This window comes from Dendrobates tinctorius, unplaced genomic scaffold, assembly GCF_039654945.1.
Source record: "Dendrobates tinctorius isolate UK_male_01 unplaced genomic scaffold, ASM3965494v1 ptg000250l, whole genome shotgun sequence".
NCBI lineage: Eukaryota > Metazoa > Chordata > Amphibia > Anura > Dendrobatidae > Dendrobates > Dendrobates tinctorius.
In genome coordinates this window covers 35,846,416-35,860,473 of record NW_027361917.1, presented here as the reverse complement: position 1 = coordinate 35,860,473, position 14,058 = coordinate 35,846,416, and the positions used below count along the sequence as shown (strand labels likewise).

At 42.4% G+C, this 14,058-nt stretch overlaps 1 protein-coding gene across 2 annotated transcripts in view; it reads left to right on the top strand.

The window, feature by feature from the left end:
* TTC27 (tetratricopeptide repeat domain 27) overlaps positions 1-11,234 on the top strand; it is a 635,517-nt gene extending 624,283 nt beyond the window's left edge. For both annotated transcript variants that reach the window (XM_073557610.1, XM_073557609.1), the window contains one exon: positions 10,745-11,234. In XM_073557610.1, the coding sequence (XP_073413711.1) occupies positions 10,745-10,867 (123 nt within the window). In that variant the 3' untranslated portion in view covers positions 10,868-11,234. The remainder of the gene's footprint in view (positions 1-10,744) is intronic.
* The last annotated feature ends 2,824 nt before the right edge of the window (positions 11,235-14,058 follow it).

The window sequence follows — 14,058 nt, the reverse complement described above, 5'->3', positions numbered from 1 at the left end:
ATTTCCGCATGTACAATGCGATTTTTTTTCAGCAGCATGTCAATTCTTTTTGCGTTTTAGACCCACTGAATGCACAGGAAAAAAAAAATATGCAAAAATGCACCAAAAACACAGCCTTTTTTTCCCGCAGCATTTTTGCCGCCAAGAGTTGCAGGAACCTTGCAGAAATCTCTGCATGCAAATACGCAACATGCGCACATAGCTTAACAGATGAATTAAAAAGCTCTGGAAAAAAAAGTTTATATGGCAGGGCTGTATCTGGATCACTGCTTTTATTGTTTGTGATTGTTGGACTTTTAAATATTTTATTATTTTACTTTATTAAGTTTAATAAAATGCAACTGATTAAGAGAGTGCTGTATAAATCTACTATATAATCGTCTAATTCTGTCTGCCTGTAACGGAAATCCCGCGTCGCTGATTGGTCGCGCCCGTCGTGTCAGTCATAGTGGCACGTAGTTCAGTCACGTTAATGGAACGCCCTCCCAGGGCCGGGGGTACTCGGTACCGGGCCGGTCAGGCTCTTTTACAGGGGAAGTGTGTCACGGTGGTGATAGTGACCCGGTCCGTGGCCCTGGGTGTCCAATGTAAATTATGGAAGTTCAGATGAAGGGGGAAGACGGTAGGATTATTAATAGGAGAAAAGGGGATTTGTGACGCCACCTGTGGTATTCGGCAATGCAGGTGTTAAGCCGACGCTGCTCTGAGGATCCTCTGGGACGGTGTTAGGGCAGCGGGGATGGTAAAGCTCTCCACAGGTAGAGCTGTGTCCCAGGGCAGTTGAGCCAGTGACGGTGATGGTGTTTGCAGTGTGAGGCAGGCAGTTGTAAAATAACTCCAAGGACACAGTTAGGTGCAGTTTCTGAGTTTTTACTCACAAGTTTCGTGTACACGTTGGTCCACTTAGTGCTGCGTCCTCCGAGGGAGGGGTCCGGCAAACTCCCAGGCAGATTGGGTACACCTTTCAGGACTCTTCCTTGTGTCTTCTCTCAAGGCCGTGTCTCTGCGCTGGATTCTCCTTACTTTCCCTGCCCTGCACCTTCACAAGTAGTGCCCCCAGCTGGTAGCCACGGATCTCCTCAGGCGACGTGGGTCAGGCCCCGAGGTCCGTTACTCATACCGCTGCCTTTTGGAGGGTGCTTGTGGCTGTGGCTGACGCACTTAAAGTTACGTCAGCCTCCGGCTTCCTAGCTGAGTCCTATAATCCTCCACTAGTTTCAGGGGCCGGCTCCCTCGCTCTGGCCTGGTCCTTTACTTCCAGGATGCGGGCCCCAAGGGTGGCCAGTCGCACTACCCGTGCCCCTAGGACCCCTTCTTCTTAGTCTAGGAGCGTGGTCAAGATGTTTCTCTCTTTTCAACCCACAGTCCTCTACAGCAATCCTGCTGTCCTGTCACCGACTGACTAGTTTCTGGAAGGATCTCTTTACCTCAGTACTAGCTCCTCCCACCAACTGTCACCTTTCTCACTCTGATTGGATGCCTAACTATCACTCCAAGACCTAAGCTCCTCCCACTACCTACCTTCTACACTAACCCCCCCACACCCTTTCCTAGCCAGTCTGGGATGAGGCCATCCTCCTGAAGGGTACGCCCAGGTGCCCTGACTAGCTAGTGTGTGTGTTGAGTGCAGTGTTAGGAGTCCTGGGTGGTAATCCCTCCTTACCTGAGGGTGGGATACCACACCTCTGGATGAGGTGCAGTACTTCTGGCGACCGGACCCTCAGGGGCGCCGCATTAACTGAACAAGTTCTGTTAGCCACAGTGCCATATAGTTCAGTCAGGTTTACTGAACAAGTTCTGTCAGTCATAGTGCCACGTAGTTCAGAATTTAACCTTCACTCACAGCGCGACGTAGTTCACTCATCTTTACTGAACAAGTTCTGTCAGTCACAGTGTGATGTAGTTCAGTCACGTTTACTGAAGAAGTTCTGTGAGTCACAGTGGCACGTAGTTCAGTCACGTTCACTGAACGTTCTGTCAGTCACAGTGCCATATAGTTCAGAAGAAAGAAATGCGTAGAGCAAGACAGGGAGGGGGGAGCAGTTGAATAAGCCCCGGACAGCGGCAGTTTACATATATCTGAACCGATATAAAAAAAAGGTATTTATGCATGAAAGGTGCGGCGTCAGGGGGAAGCAAAAGTACTAAGGGAATCCTTATGTGACACACATTTGAATGATATCATTATATATCTCAAAAAAGTGGTGACAGATTCCCTTTAAACATATTTGTTTCTAGTGTTTTTCAATAAAATCTCATTGTTTTCTATGTATGGTGGATATATGACTCCATGTTCTTGTGGAATTTATAAGTTTTCACGCTGGTGGATGTGTGGACCCACTGTTCCATGGACTGGATAGAGCTTGGAGGGGTGTAACTAAGTGACCACCTGGTTCAAAACTATGCCCCCTGAGGGTGTGGTTAGACTTGAGCTGCAGGTGGTCTCCAGAAGCTTCTCCAGGACAGACCCCGAAACCACAACCGCTAACCCTAAGGGCACATGGACAAAGGTATGGACTCTGAGTAGCTAGTAGGGCAGGAACAGGATCACTGCCAGAACAGACATTGGAGCTGGTTCACTCGGAACAGATTCAAGACCATAGGTTGGCTCAGGGTTCAGGCACAACTGGTTGGCAGAATCAGACAAGGCAGACACCGGGTATAGGTACTGATTCAGGCAGGACAAGTTTTGGGATAGGTGATAGGTTTCAGGTACAAACAGCATGGGTTCTGGAACAGGGACCTGCCAACAAACTTATTTTGCTCATTCACCTCCCCTCCCTACAGGGGAAGGTGCCTTAATTACTTGGCGCCTCCCAGCTACTGGCTGGGGACACATCAGGAGTTCGCTCACTACCCCTTTAAGAACCAGGGAGTGCACATGCTGCCAGGAGACTTTCGCGACATGCCAAGGCCCTGGAACACAGAGGAGAGCCGGATCAGGGAACGCGGCCGGAACGGTGAGTATGTCGGGAGGGGGAAGTAACATGCATGGAGGCCAATGTTACTTACCACATTTTGTGGACTATAAAATGCACCCCAAATTTGGGAAGGAACATAGGAAAAAAATGTTTAATAAAATGGTGGTGCGTCTTATAGTACGATTGCGATGGAACGGGGTCAAGGGAGGCAGGATCCCTGCTGCAGGAAGCTGGCGGCAGGAGTGGGGCAATGCTGTGGGAGGAGGTATTCCGGCGCTCAGTCAAGATTTTAATCTGCATGCGCCGCCTCAGGCTGCCATTTTCCTGAAACCCACTACAGGAAAATGAATGGGAAAGTGCAGAGACTGTGCTCTATGCCAACATTTTATGACAGCCCAGTGCCCGCAGGCTCGCAGCTTCGGGACACTCCCATCCCGGGGCCCACAGCATTGCCTCACTTCTGCCTGAGCCGGCCTCCTGCAGCAGCAACCCTGCATCCTGAAACACCACTCCACTGCAGTCAGGCCCCAGGTGAGCTACATCCACATTATAAGACACACCCACGTTTTCCTCCCAAATTTTGGGAAAAAGTGTGTCTTATAATCCAAAAAATATGGCAAGTATTCTGTGGCCACTGGACAGGAGCCCTGAAAACTGTCTCCTACCTGATGGCATCCACAGTTCCTTTTTAGACTATCCAACCTGGATCAACATCATAGTTGCGGCGTTAAACTCATGTGATGTCGCTCCTATTCTAAAGAGGTGCTGTGGATGCCTTCAGGTAGGAGGCGGTTCGTAGAATGCCACTCCAGCCATAACATTTTGACCATGAAATTTTAGTTATTTGCATCAAAAGCATGTAACTATTCTTTAACCGAGGTTAATTCCTAATAACATATGTCTCTCTCCATGTGGTATGATTCTACATAGACCAGAATTGTGACCTACATGTGGCCATTGGACTAGTTTTTGAGCACCCCTGTTATTAAGGCAAAAAATGCTAATATAGTGAGATAGAAGTATTTGGGTATCTTACATTATATCATAGATCTAATTGGGACTATCCTGACACACATTTGGTTATGCAGCCTTGGTCAAAATAACATGGATATTTGATTAGCTTGTGTAAGCTAATGAGGTAGTGGCGCCTCTCCAAATGATTGCTCTGTATGATCTGCGCTATACCCTGATCATCAACGAAACCCTTTGGTTTAATTGTAAGAGAAAACAGGAAATTCCATTCTGTTGACCATTCTTAGTCTTGTTTCCTAATTATGATCTTGAAAGCTGGGAGCTGCACTTATGTGCCATGAACATTTTCTTATTTTTATATCCTAGTCCTTGCTTTCTAGGAACTTTAATGTAACGTCCATTAACTGTACTGGTGATTTCAGCTGAAACTTTCAATAATTGCATGTATATGGAGGCTTCCTTGCTCTTCTAGATATGAGAGAGAGAATGAGGCATGTTGGATTACATAGTGTTATTTGCTTTGCCACTTAAAAAAAACAATGGTATCCAGGTGCTTTTTTTCCCCTCATGCCTTTTTTAGAATTAACATGCCTGGTTTCTCAGGCCATATGTGCATTGGGTGATCTGAGATAATAACAGAAAACTGTCTCTATTTAGGTAGGGTTATTTGAATCTAGTTATAAAGTATTTATTAAAGAGGACTTGTCATTAGTGGCCAGTTGTTGCTCTTATTTCATTCCCGATTCTTGCCTGAGTATTCAGGTGTATTTTTTTGTTTTGTTTAAGGTTACTCTGTCGCCACATTTGAGTGATCTAATCTATTAATATGGACATACAGGTTATAGACTGCTCAAAAAAAGTCATACATGTATACCTCATATCAGATTCCTAGTGGGAAAAAATTGCTTTTATTGCTTAATGTAAATGAGTTCTTCCCGGCTATGGGGCGAACGCTGCCCTGAATATGCCTCCTCTCTTCATTATCCTATCTTTCTCCTTCTACATAGTCACTCTGTTCTAGCAACGTCAGGTGCGTGGCTAGAGATCCTGTGCCCGCCCATTACGATTGCTGTTCAGGCTCCTCAGTGTTCTGCTCTTTTATGGGCATTGGCTGCTCGTAACTTCTGTGCAGGCGCCGGCGAGTCACTGGTACTTCCACTCCCAGTGATTGTTTTAAACTGGGGCTTCAAAAATGACATTTTTACTCTGCAAGGAGGGAGGAAGGAAGTCCGGAGTGCACCTTTTCTATGCGTCGTAGATCACTGGGGGCAGAAGTACTAGTGACTCACCTGCGCAAAAGCTGTGAAGCCAATAGAAGGGTGGAACTCTGAAGGGAAGTGACTGCATTCAGAATGCACAGATGTGGGATTTCCGGCCACGCACCTAACGTCACAGGGACAGAGTGACGATAGAGGTACTACTTGTTTCAGTAGTCTATTACTTGTTTCCCTACATTAATAGGTTAGATAGGTCGATTGTAGTGACAGATTCCCTTTAAATCTGCTTTATGGTTCCAGAGATATGGGCCTTTTTATTTAGTGCAAATATTTATGTTCTTTACCAAGAGGTTCTTCGCAGGATTCTCTGGGCCGTGCCTTTAGGCTGCTTTACATTATTACCGTGTGAGATACACCCCCTTGGTAAGTCCATAAAAATTAGTACTGAATAAAAAGGCCGAATCTCTGGAACTCTATGTTGGATTTTTAAAAATACTAAATACTTAGAGGAGCAGTGGGAATAAGAGAAGAGGAAAATCTGACCTAGACCTCTCTTCATCTGGTGGTATTTTAAAGAGATTACAAAACTAAAAGAAGGATTTAAGAGTGATTGATGAGGGACACCATGATGTTTGCTAATATAATGCCAAATATTCAAAGAAAACCCTTCCGTGATTTTGTAAATTTTAGAGGGGGTTACTGTACCTAGACTGAGAGTACTCTTACCGAGTTCTGCTGTTTTTTTAGGTGACATTATTTTTTAATAATCCCATTTCTTAAATATCTTCTTTCAAAAACTAAAGAAACAGAAGCTCATGAAAGTATTGAACATGGGCTATTATTTCCACTGTGGGTCAGATTAGGAATAGTTAGTGATTACACTTTCAGTTCCCTTCCCTTATCTTCACACTCTTCTGTATAAGTTTTTTTTTCTCGAAATATATCATTTATACATCAGCAGATGACCTTAGTGACATAGTATGAAAAATGGTGGTTTATGTCTGACTTCTGAGCAGTCCTTGATGTTCTCCATAACAAGAGGAAGGAAAAAGGAAAACATCCACAGCGGTCAGGCTACTTAGAGCCAGACGTTCCTTCCTGAATACGTTTGTCTTCAGTTAAAATAAAACCTCAGTGAAGACTTTCATCTTCCGCATAATGATGGATGCTCACCCCTCTTTCCCCTCACATAGATTAATATAATGCTAGGACAATCTTGTAATTTAGTAACATCACTGTAAAGAAATAATGTAATATCCAATAATAATTGAAACCTTACAAAAGGGGAAGCTCCAGTATGGAACTACCTTAGTATTAGAAAATTGGTGTATGAACAAACCCCCAAAAAAAGTTTACCTCCTTTGCAACTTAATTGATGCTTATGAAGATGCACTGATGATGTTGCAATATTTTTAATATAATCCTTAATAAAAAATATTTTAACTCTCTGTTATATGAGACTATGTATGTTAAAAAAGTTAAATTTGAGGATGCTACAGGCTCCCATTTAAACATTTCCGATAATTGTAAATGAATCCTTCACATTGTTTTAGAGGAATTTTAACTTATTCATCCCTACAAAACAGCTTCAACTCTGTTATTATGTTGGTAGGACGTCTCCCATGAACGTCTTGCTTCAGATCTCTCACAATTTTTCTATAAGATTAAGGTCAGGGTTTGACTTGGCCATTCAAAAACTTCATTATTCTTCTCTAATAATTCTTTTTTAGAATGACTTGTGTGCTTTGGGTTGTATTCTTGCACCATGATCCATGTTGTCTTGAGATTCAGCTCATGGACCGATGTCTGGACATTTTACTTAAAGCGAATAGGTCGGCAGGATTTTGCTAAGTAAACTACAGACATTATCATGTTGCTCACAGGCCACCCCGAAGCACAGACAGTCTATTTCAATGATGAGGTACGGGTTTGTGCTTCGGGGCGGCCTGTGGGCAGGTCTTTCCTTGGTTTCTCCGACCTAGAGCAGGGAGATAAGACTGCCCACTGTCCGCCCCATAGCATGGGCATCCCATTAACTGAAAATTTCTAACACTGATTACACAAGAACCACAAAACGGATTTCTTCACCCCAGATATCATTTTAATCAGTTTAACAGCAGCAACCTGACAGTGTCTGTAGTTTACTTAGAAAAATCCTGCTGACAGGTTAGCTTTAAGAATTTGCTGGTATAATTCAGAATTAATTGTTCCATGAATGATGGCAAGTCATCCTGGTCCAGATGCAGCAAAAAAAGACAAAAACCATGATATTCACAAGATTCTATGAGGTTTTAATGCTGTAATGAATTGATTTTCATTTATAAATCATAACACTTCTCATTTAAACAACAGAGTATTATTTTGGCATGATCAGTTCACAAACTATGAGACTTCTGGCTTGTTCAGATGATGTTTAGAAAACTGCAGACAGGCAGCAATCTTCTTTTTCAATGAGGAGGGGACAGGAAGTCTAGTGCCACTTATTGGAAGTAGTAGTCTTAGAAGTCAATAGTGACCCTTGCCATATGACTTAGCCAAACCACAAACTCCATTTGCGGATGGGTATTTGCTGCTCATCAGTGCAAAGCAGGAGAACTTGTTTGGTGGAAGGCCTCTGACAGGTTCTAAAGGTTCAAGTCTTTCCTTCTGATGGGTGCCAAGATGTTATAAGTAGACTTTTAGGCCATACAATATTCTTTTTGGAATTTGAATATGCAAGTATTGTCTCTTTAGAGAGGAAGAAGACCGGAACTCTAGTGCCACCTATTGGAAGTGGTGATCGTAAAGGTCAATATCGGTACTTTAAGCCACCCAAAGAAATTATCTTTCAATTACATACCTTAGATATTTCTTTCATTGCCACCTCTGGCCATACCCCTCTTTTAATCCGTATAATAGTCTAGTATTTCTCTATTTCTATTTCTTGCTTGTTTGTAAAATAAAAATACATATCTAATGCTGAATAACTGAAATAGGGAGCTCTTTGAGGTTTGCAGTCTAGGCACAAGAATAGGAGATGGTTCACATCTAAACCAAAAGCTTGTGTTGAAAATTCTGTCAATTTTTATATCAAGAATACTGCAATATCCTTACCATGGAAATCCCAGCAGACTTCACTATCAAGTCAAAAAAGTCAATTTGACTGCCTTTTGGATCTGTTGTATTATGGATCTAGCACAGAGGAAATGGGAATAGGGCTTTCATAATTTAGAATGTAAGTAGTTTTGCACTGAAGATTCCCAGCAGGCTCTTGAGGCAATAAAATACACAGGAGTGTAACTATACGGGAATTTGAGACTGTAATCACACCTCTACCGTGGAGACTGAGTTACCCGAACCCTAAAGAGGCAGAATAATTGGTGGTGTTGGGGATTTTGCATTGTGGCCCGGTAGCTTTAAAGGGGTATTCCCATTTCTAAGATACTATCCAATATGTAGTAGGTATAATTATAATATTAGCAAATACCTTCAATTAGAAATGTAGTATAGTTTTTCTGATTCGTCATGTATCTTTCCTCAGGTGCAGGCATTGCATGACCTCATTTATCTGCGATTACGACCACTAGCAACTATCTAACAAACTGTCACAATATCAGTGGTCTTAACCATGAACACCTAAGGTCCTATAATGCCTGCACATGAGGAAAGAGACATAGCGAATCAGAAAAACTATACTACATTTCTAATTGGGGGTATTTGCTCATATTATTATTATTATGCCTACTACATATATAGGATCTTGGAGCTGAGAATACTCCTTTAAGTCACAACAATGAATTTACAGTTATAAATTGTGAACCATGTGCTTTGAAGTACCTTAAGTCCCATACATTGATTTCCATTACATATACTTTTTATTTCCCCACGATAAAGGAAAATGTTACATTATGATTACTATTGAGAAATCCGTTTTGTTGTGCTTTTATTTTATTCCTCTAGATTATTTTTTAGACTTCTTAAGACTTACAGTGGGTACGGAAAGTATTCAGATCCCTTTAAATTTTTCACACTTTGCTTCATTGCAGCCATTTGGTAAATTTAAAAAAAAGGGTTTTTTTTTCTCGTTAATTCTGCACCCCATCTTGACTGAAGAAAAAACAGAAATGTAGAAATTTTTGCAAATTTATTAAAAAAGGTAAACTGAAATATCACATGGTCATAAGTATTCAGACCCTTTGCTCAGTATTGAGCAGAAGCACCCTTTTGAGCTAGTACAGCCATGAGTCTTCTTGGGAATGATACAGCAAGTTTTTCACACCTGGATTTGGGGATTCTCTGCCATTCTTCTTGCAGATCCTCTCCAGTTCCGTCAGGTTATATGGTGAACATTGGTGGACAGCCATTTACAGGTCTCTCCAGAGATGCTCAATTGTTTTTAGGTCAGGGCTCTTGCTGGGCCAGTCAAGAATGGTCACAGAGTTGTTCTGAAGCCGCTCCTTTGTTATTTTAGCTGTGTGCTTAGGGTCTTTGTCTTGTTGGAAGGTGAACCTTCGGCCAAGTCTCATGTCCGAAGCACTCTGGAAGAGGTTTTCATCCAGAATATCTCTGTAGTTTGCCACATTCATGTTTCTTTCAATTGCATCCAGTCGTCCTGTCCCTGCATCTGGAAAACACCCCCATAGTATGATGCTGCCACCATCATGTTTCACTGTTGGTATTATATTGGGCAGGTGATGAGCAGTGCCTCGTTTTCTCCACACGTACTGCTTAGAATTATCACCAAAAAGTTCTAGCTTCATCTCATCAGACTAGAGATTTTATTTCTCATAGTCCGGGAGTCCTTTATGTGTTTTTTAGCAAACTCTATGCGGCCTTTCATATGTCTGGCACTGAGGAAAGGCCGACTGGTGGAGAACTGCAGTGATAGTTGACTTTGTGGAATTTTCTCCCATCTCCCTACTGGATTTTGTGGAGCTCAGCCACTGTGATCTTGGGGTTCTTCTTTACCTCTCTCACCAAGGCTCTTCTCCCACGATTGCTCAGTTTGGCCGGACGGCTAGGTCTAGGAAGACTTCTGGTGGTCACAAACTTCTTCCATTTAAGGATTATGGAGGCCTTTGTGCTCTTAGGAACCTTGAGTACAGCAGAAATTATTTTGTAACCTTGGCCAGAAGTGTGCCTTGACACAATTCTGTCTCTGAGCTCCTTGGCCAGTTCCTTTGACCTCATATTCTCATTTGGTCTGATATGCACGGTGAGCTGTGAGGTCTTATATAGACAGGTATGTGCCTTTACAAATCAAGTCCTATCAGTTTAATTAAACACAGCTGGACTCCAATGAAGGAGTAGAACCATCTCAAGGCGGATCACAAAGAAATGGACAGCATGTGACTTAAATATGAGTGTCTGAGCAAAGGGTGTGAATACTTATAGCCATGAGATATTTCAGTTTTTCTTTTTTAATAAATTTTCAAAAATGTTTACATTTCTGTTTTTTTCAGTCAAGATGGGATGCAGAGTGTACATTATTGAGGAAAAAAATGAACTTTTTTGAATTTACCAAATGACTGCAAAGAAACAAAGAGTGAAAAATTTAAAGGGGTCTGAATACTTTCCGTACCCACTGTAGGTGTCACATGTCTACATTAACCTCCTGAATTTTGACCTTTTCGTATCTTTACAATGTCTTTTCAGCAACTTTTCACAGATGTGGCAACTGGCGAAGTATCTGCAGAATTATCCGATGAAGTGAAAGAAATGGACAGTCTTATCATAGAGATGCAAGAGAGCAGTAATCGGCTGCGGAATCAATACTGAGCGAACGTCAGGACAAGGAAGCCAATTGTATAATACATGTTTTCTTTATAAGAACCTTGGTATTTCTGCCTCTTATTCACACAGATCTGTAATCTGCTTGAGAGTCATGTGTTTGGCCTATATGTAATAGTTTTGGACACCCTGGAATGACTACAATTTTATTATTTATAAGGCACTTATTTGGGATTAGTTTTACATGAGTGCATCAAGTAATTGGCCTGAGTCCACCGAAAGAAACTGCTGATAGCTGGGAAAGCTTCAAATGTTCTTTCTATGGCATAGGCTAGGATAACATTTCAGATTTTTTGTGTTTAAAATATGGAGCCACAGAGGGCTAATAAAGAATAATGTATTTCATTTAACAAAACTTTGGACTGTCATTAATTCACAGCAACTTCTGTTATCGGTGCTACATAGAGAGTACTACAGACAGCTGAGATGGGAGAGAACCGATGGGGCTTTCTCTATTAAATGGAGAAAATGTTATAAACAGTTACTTATGATTTTACATAGAGAACATTTGCACAGTGAACAATTCCTTGGCCGATTCCTAATACAGAGCCGAGTCCTTGGGTATATGCAGCCTGTGAATATCTAGTTCTTGGTGTAGGTCGGAACCTTGCCCCTTATTCCTGATGTCCAATGGTCACTTTACTGCTCCATTAAATCCCCTGTAGGTGGAAAAAGTGTTAAACCCTTTAAATGGCCACTTTTTCATAAACCATTCGCCCAGGTCAAATCTGTTTTCACGTTCTATTCCACAATGTGTCATTTACATTGACACTTTCACTGTTAGGAAGTCAACCCGTGTGTAATCTATACGGTACGTCATAACCCATAACCGCTTAGATTTCTTTCTTTTCAGTAGCTTGTAAGCGGACTGTGTTAGGTTGTTCACTGTGGAGGCTGATCTGAGGGGCATATAGAGGACAAGGGTTAAATGATGTCCTGCTCCTATTCTAGATGCCCCAGTGTGCCAATAATAGTGATATACGCAGTAACATGCCGCTTCTCCCCATGCCATGCTCTGTGCTGCAGAGTATTAGCCATTATGTAGATCATACTGTACTAATCTCACAAGTTCTCATGCGATTCGGCAATGAATATTTCAAGAGAAATGGTAAGAAGGCTAAGCCATGAACCTACGTGAAGGCATTTTTCATACTTTGAAGCAAGACAAGGAGCTTGTCCACCTTCCTTCTGGTCCATATTCTGAGGTTTCCTGGTAGATCTACTCTGTGGAACTCACTGATGTATGAAACTTAGTAGCCAGTCAGTCTTATTCTTTAAATCTTGAATTATTGGAATTTTATAGGAAGTATTGATATTTAATACAGTTGTTTGTTTTTACAAATGTCTTCTGTGGTCTTGAATATTCAGCAATTTCTTTACATTTACAGTCTCCCAACACCTTGTTGGTGGTTGATATTTAGGCTTCATTTTGATACCCCATATTCTACTGTTGGTGGTCTTATTTCCTCACTATAAAGACCTTTAAACTGCCAGAAATTTCAGATCTGAAGGTGAAAGCGTGGGCCCCACAGTGGTTAAATCCGCTGCTTTTAGTATGAACGGCACGTTATAGTCCTACATATGAATGTAGAAGATGATAAAACAATGTTTCCTAGAAAGTGCATGTTCTTCTGTTAAAGCCTGTAGAGCTCAATAATGTACTTCCCAAAAGCTTACACTAGGCTACTCTTACTAATCTCCTTAGATAAATCTTCCTAAGTGACTTGGAAACTACGGCATGAAAGTCTTACTGTAACGGCTGCCAGATGAATGCGTCTTTAGTAGAGCATTTCTATTTACATAGTATGTGGTGCCGCATTTGCATGACATAAATTATTTGTATCCATTTTTTTCTAATACCACCATGAATATCATTATATTAGCTGATTATTTTTTATTATTTTGTTGTAACTTTATAGAAGTTGGAATTTTATTTTTCAGACAGTGATAAAAAGCGCCAAATACCCAGCATAGACAGAGTTAAAGGGACCCTCCCTAAACTTCCTCTCATGTTTGTACTGCACCTTATTTTACATTTTGATAAGTTTCTTCTTATATCTTAGTAATTGTGAAATTAAGTTTTAATCCGCACTTGTGTTGTGCAAGTCTCTTTGGATGGGTCTGGTGGGGTGATTTCCCCGGAATAAACCTCCCTGCCCCTCCATCTTGAAGGTACGTCACCTGGGACATGAGTGACGGCACCATCAGATATTTGCAAATCTTTTGCATATGTGTGATGTCTTTACTCCCTGCGCATGCAACCTGTGCACATTCCAATGTAGGCAGAGTGAGATTTGCAAAGAATTGAGTGCAGGGGTGGATTAAGGGTAGCCAGGGCCCCGGGCTGTTCAGACTCTGTGCGCCCCCCCGGTCATGTGACGGGGTCATGTGACGGGGTCATCATATACCTGAAACAGATTATTCCAGAAAAATAGTTGCTGAGTGAAACTATAACCTGTCAAACATCCATTGATCTAGTCAATTTACCCTTCAGTTAGGAAGAAAAAAAAAACACTTTAAGGGTGTGTGTACACGCAGCGGATTCTGCTGCGGATCCACAGCGGATTTGGCCCTGCGGATCTGCAGCAGTTTCTGCTGCGGTGTACAGTCCATTATAACCTATGAAAATCAAAAACCGCAGTGCCCACGGTGCGGAATTTTCTGCACGGATTTGCTGCGGTTTCAAAACTGCAGCATGTCACTTCTTTGTGCGGATTCCACAGCGATTTAGCACCTGATCAATGACAGGTGTCAAACAGCAGGGGAAAACCGCAGATCAATCCACAGATCCTGCGGATTTAGTCAAATCCGCGCGGAAATTTCCGCAGGAGAATCCGCAGCGTATGCACACACCCTAAGCCATAGTATTGATCTGCCGAACATCTCTGCTTGCTGTCAGTGAATGGCCGCATTCCTACAGTCCAGGAGCTGATTCCTGTCACTGCTGGGGGTTTGTTACAGCAGCACCCGGTCCCACACTGCAGGGGCCTCTCCAGCCCAGCACCCCGAGGCCGCCGAGTTCTCGAACTTGAGGCTGACGGTGTCCTCGATGATGCGGTTGTTCACCTCCAGCAGCATCATTGCGGCTTCGGGATGATTCACCTCACGGAAGGATGAAGCTGCTTCTCGGTGTCCGTCAGTGACAGGCGGCCACTCCCCGCCCAGACTCTCTGCTTGCC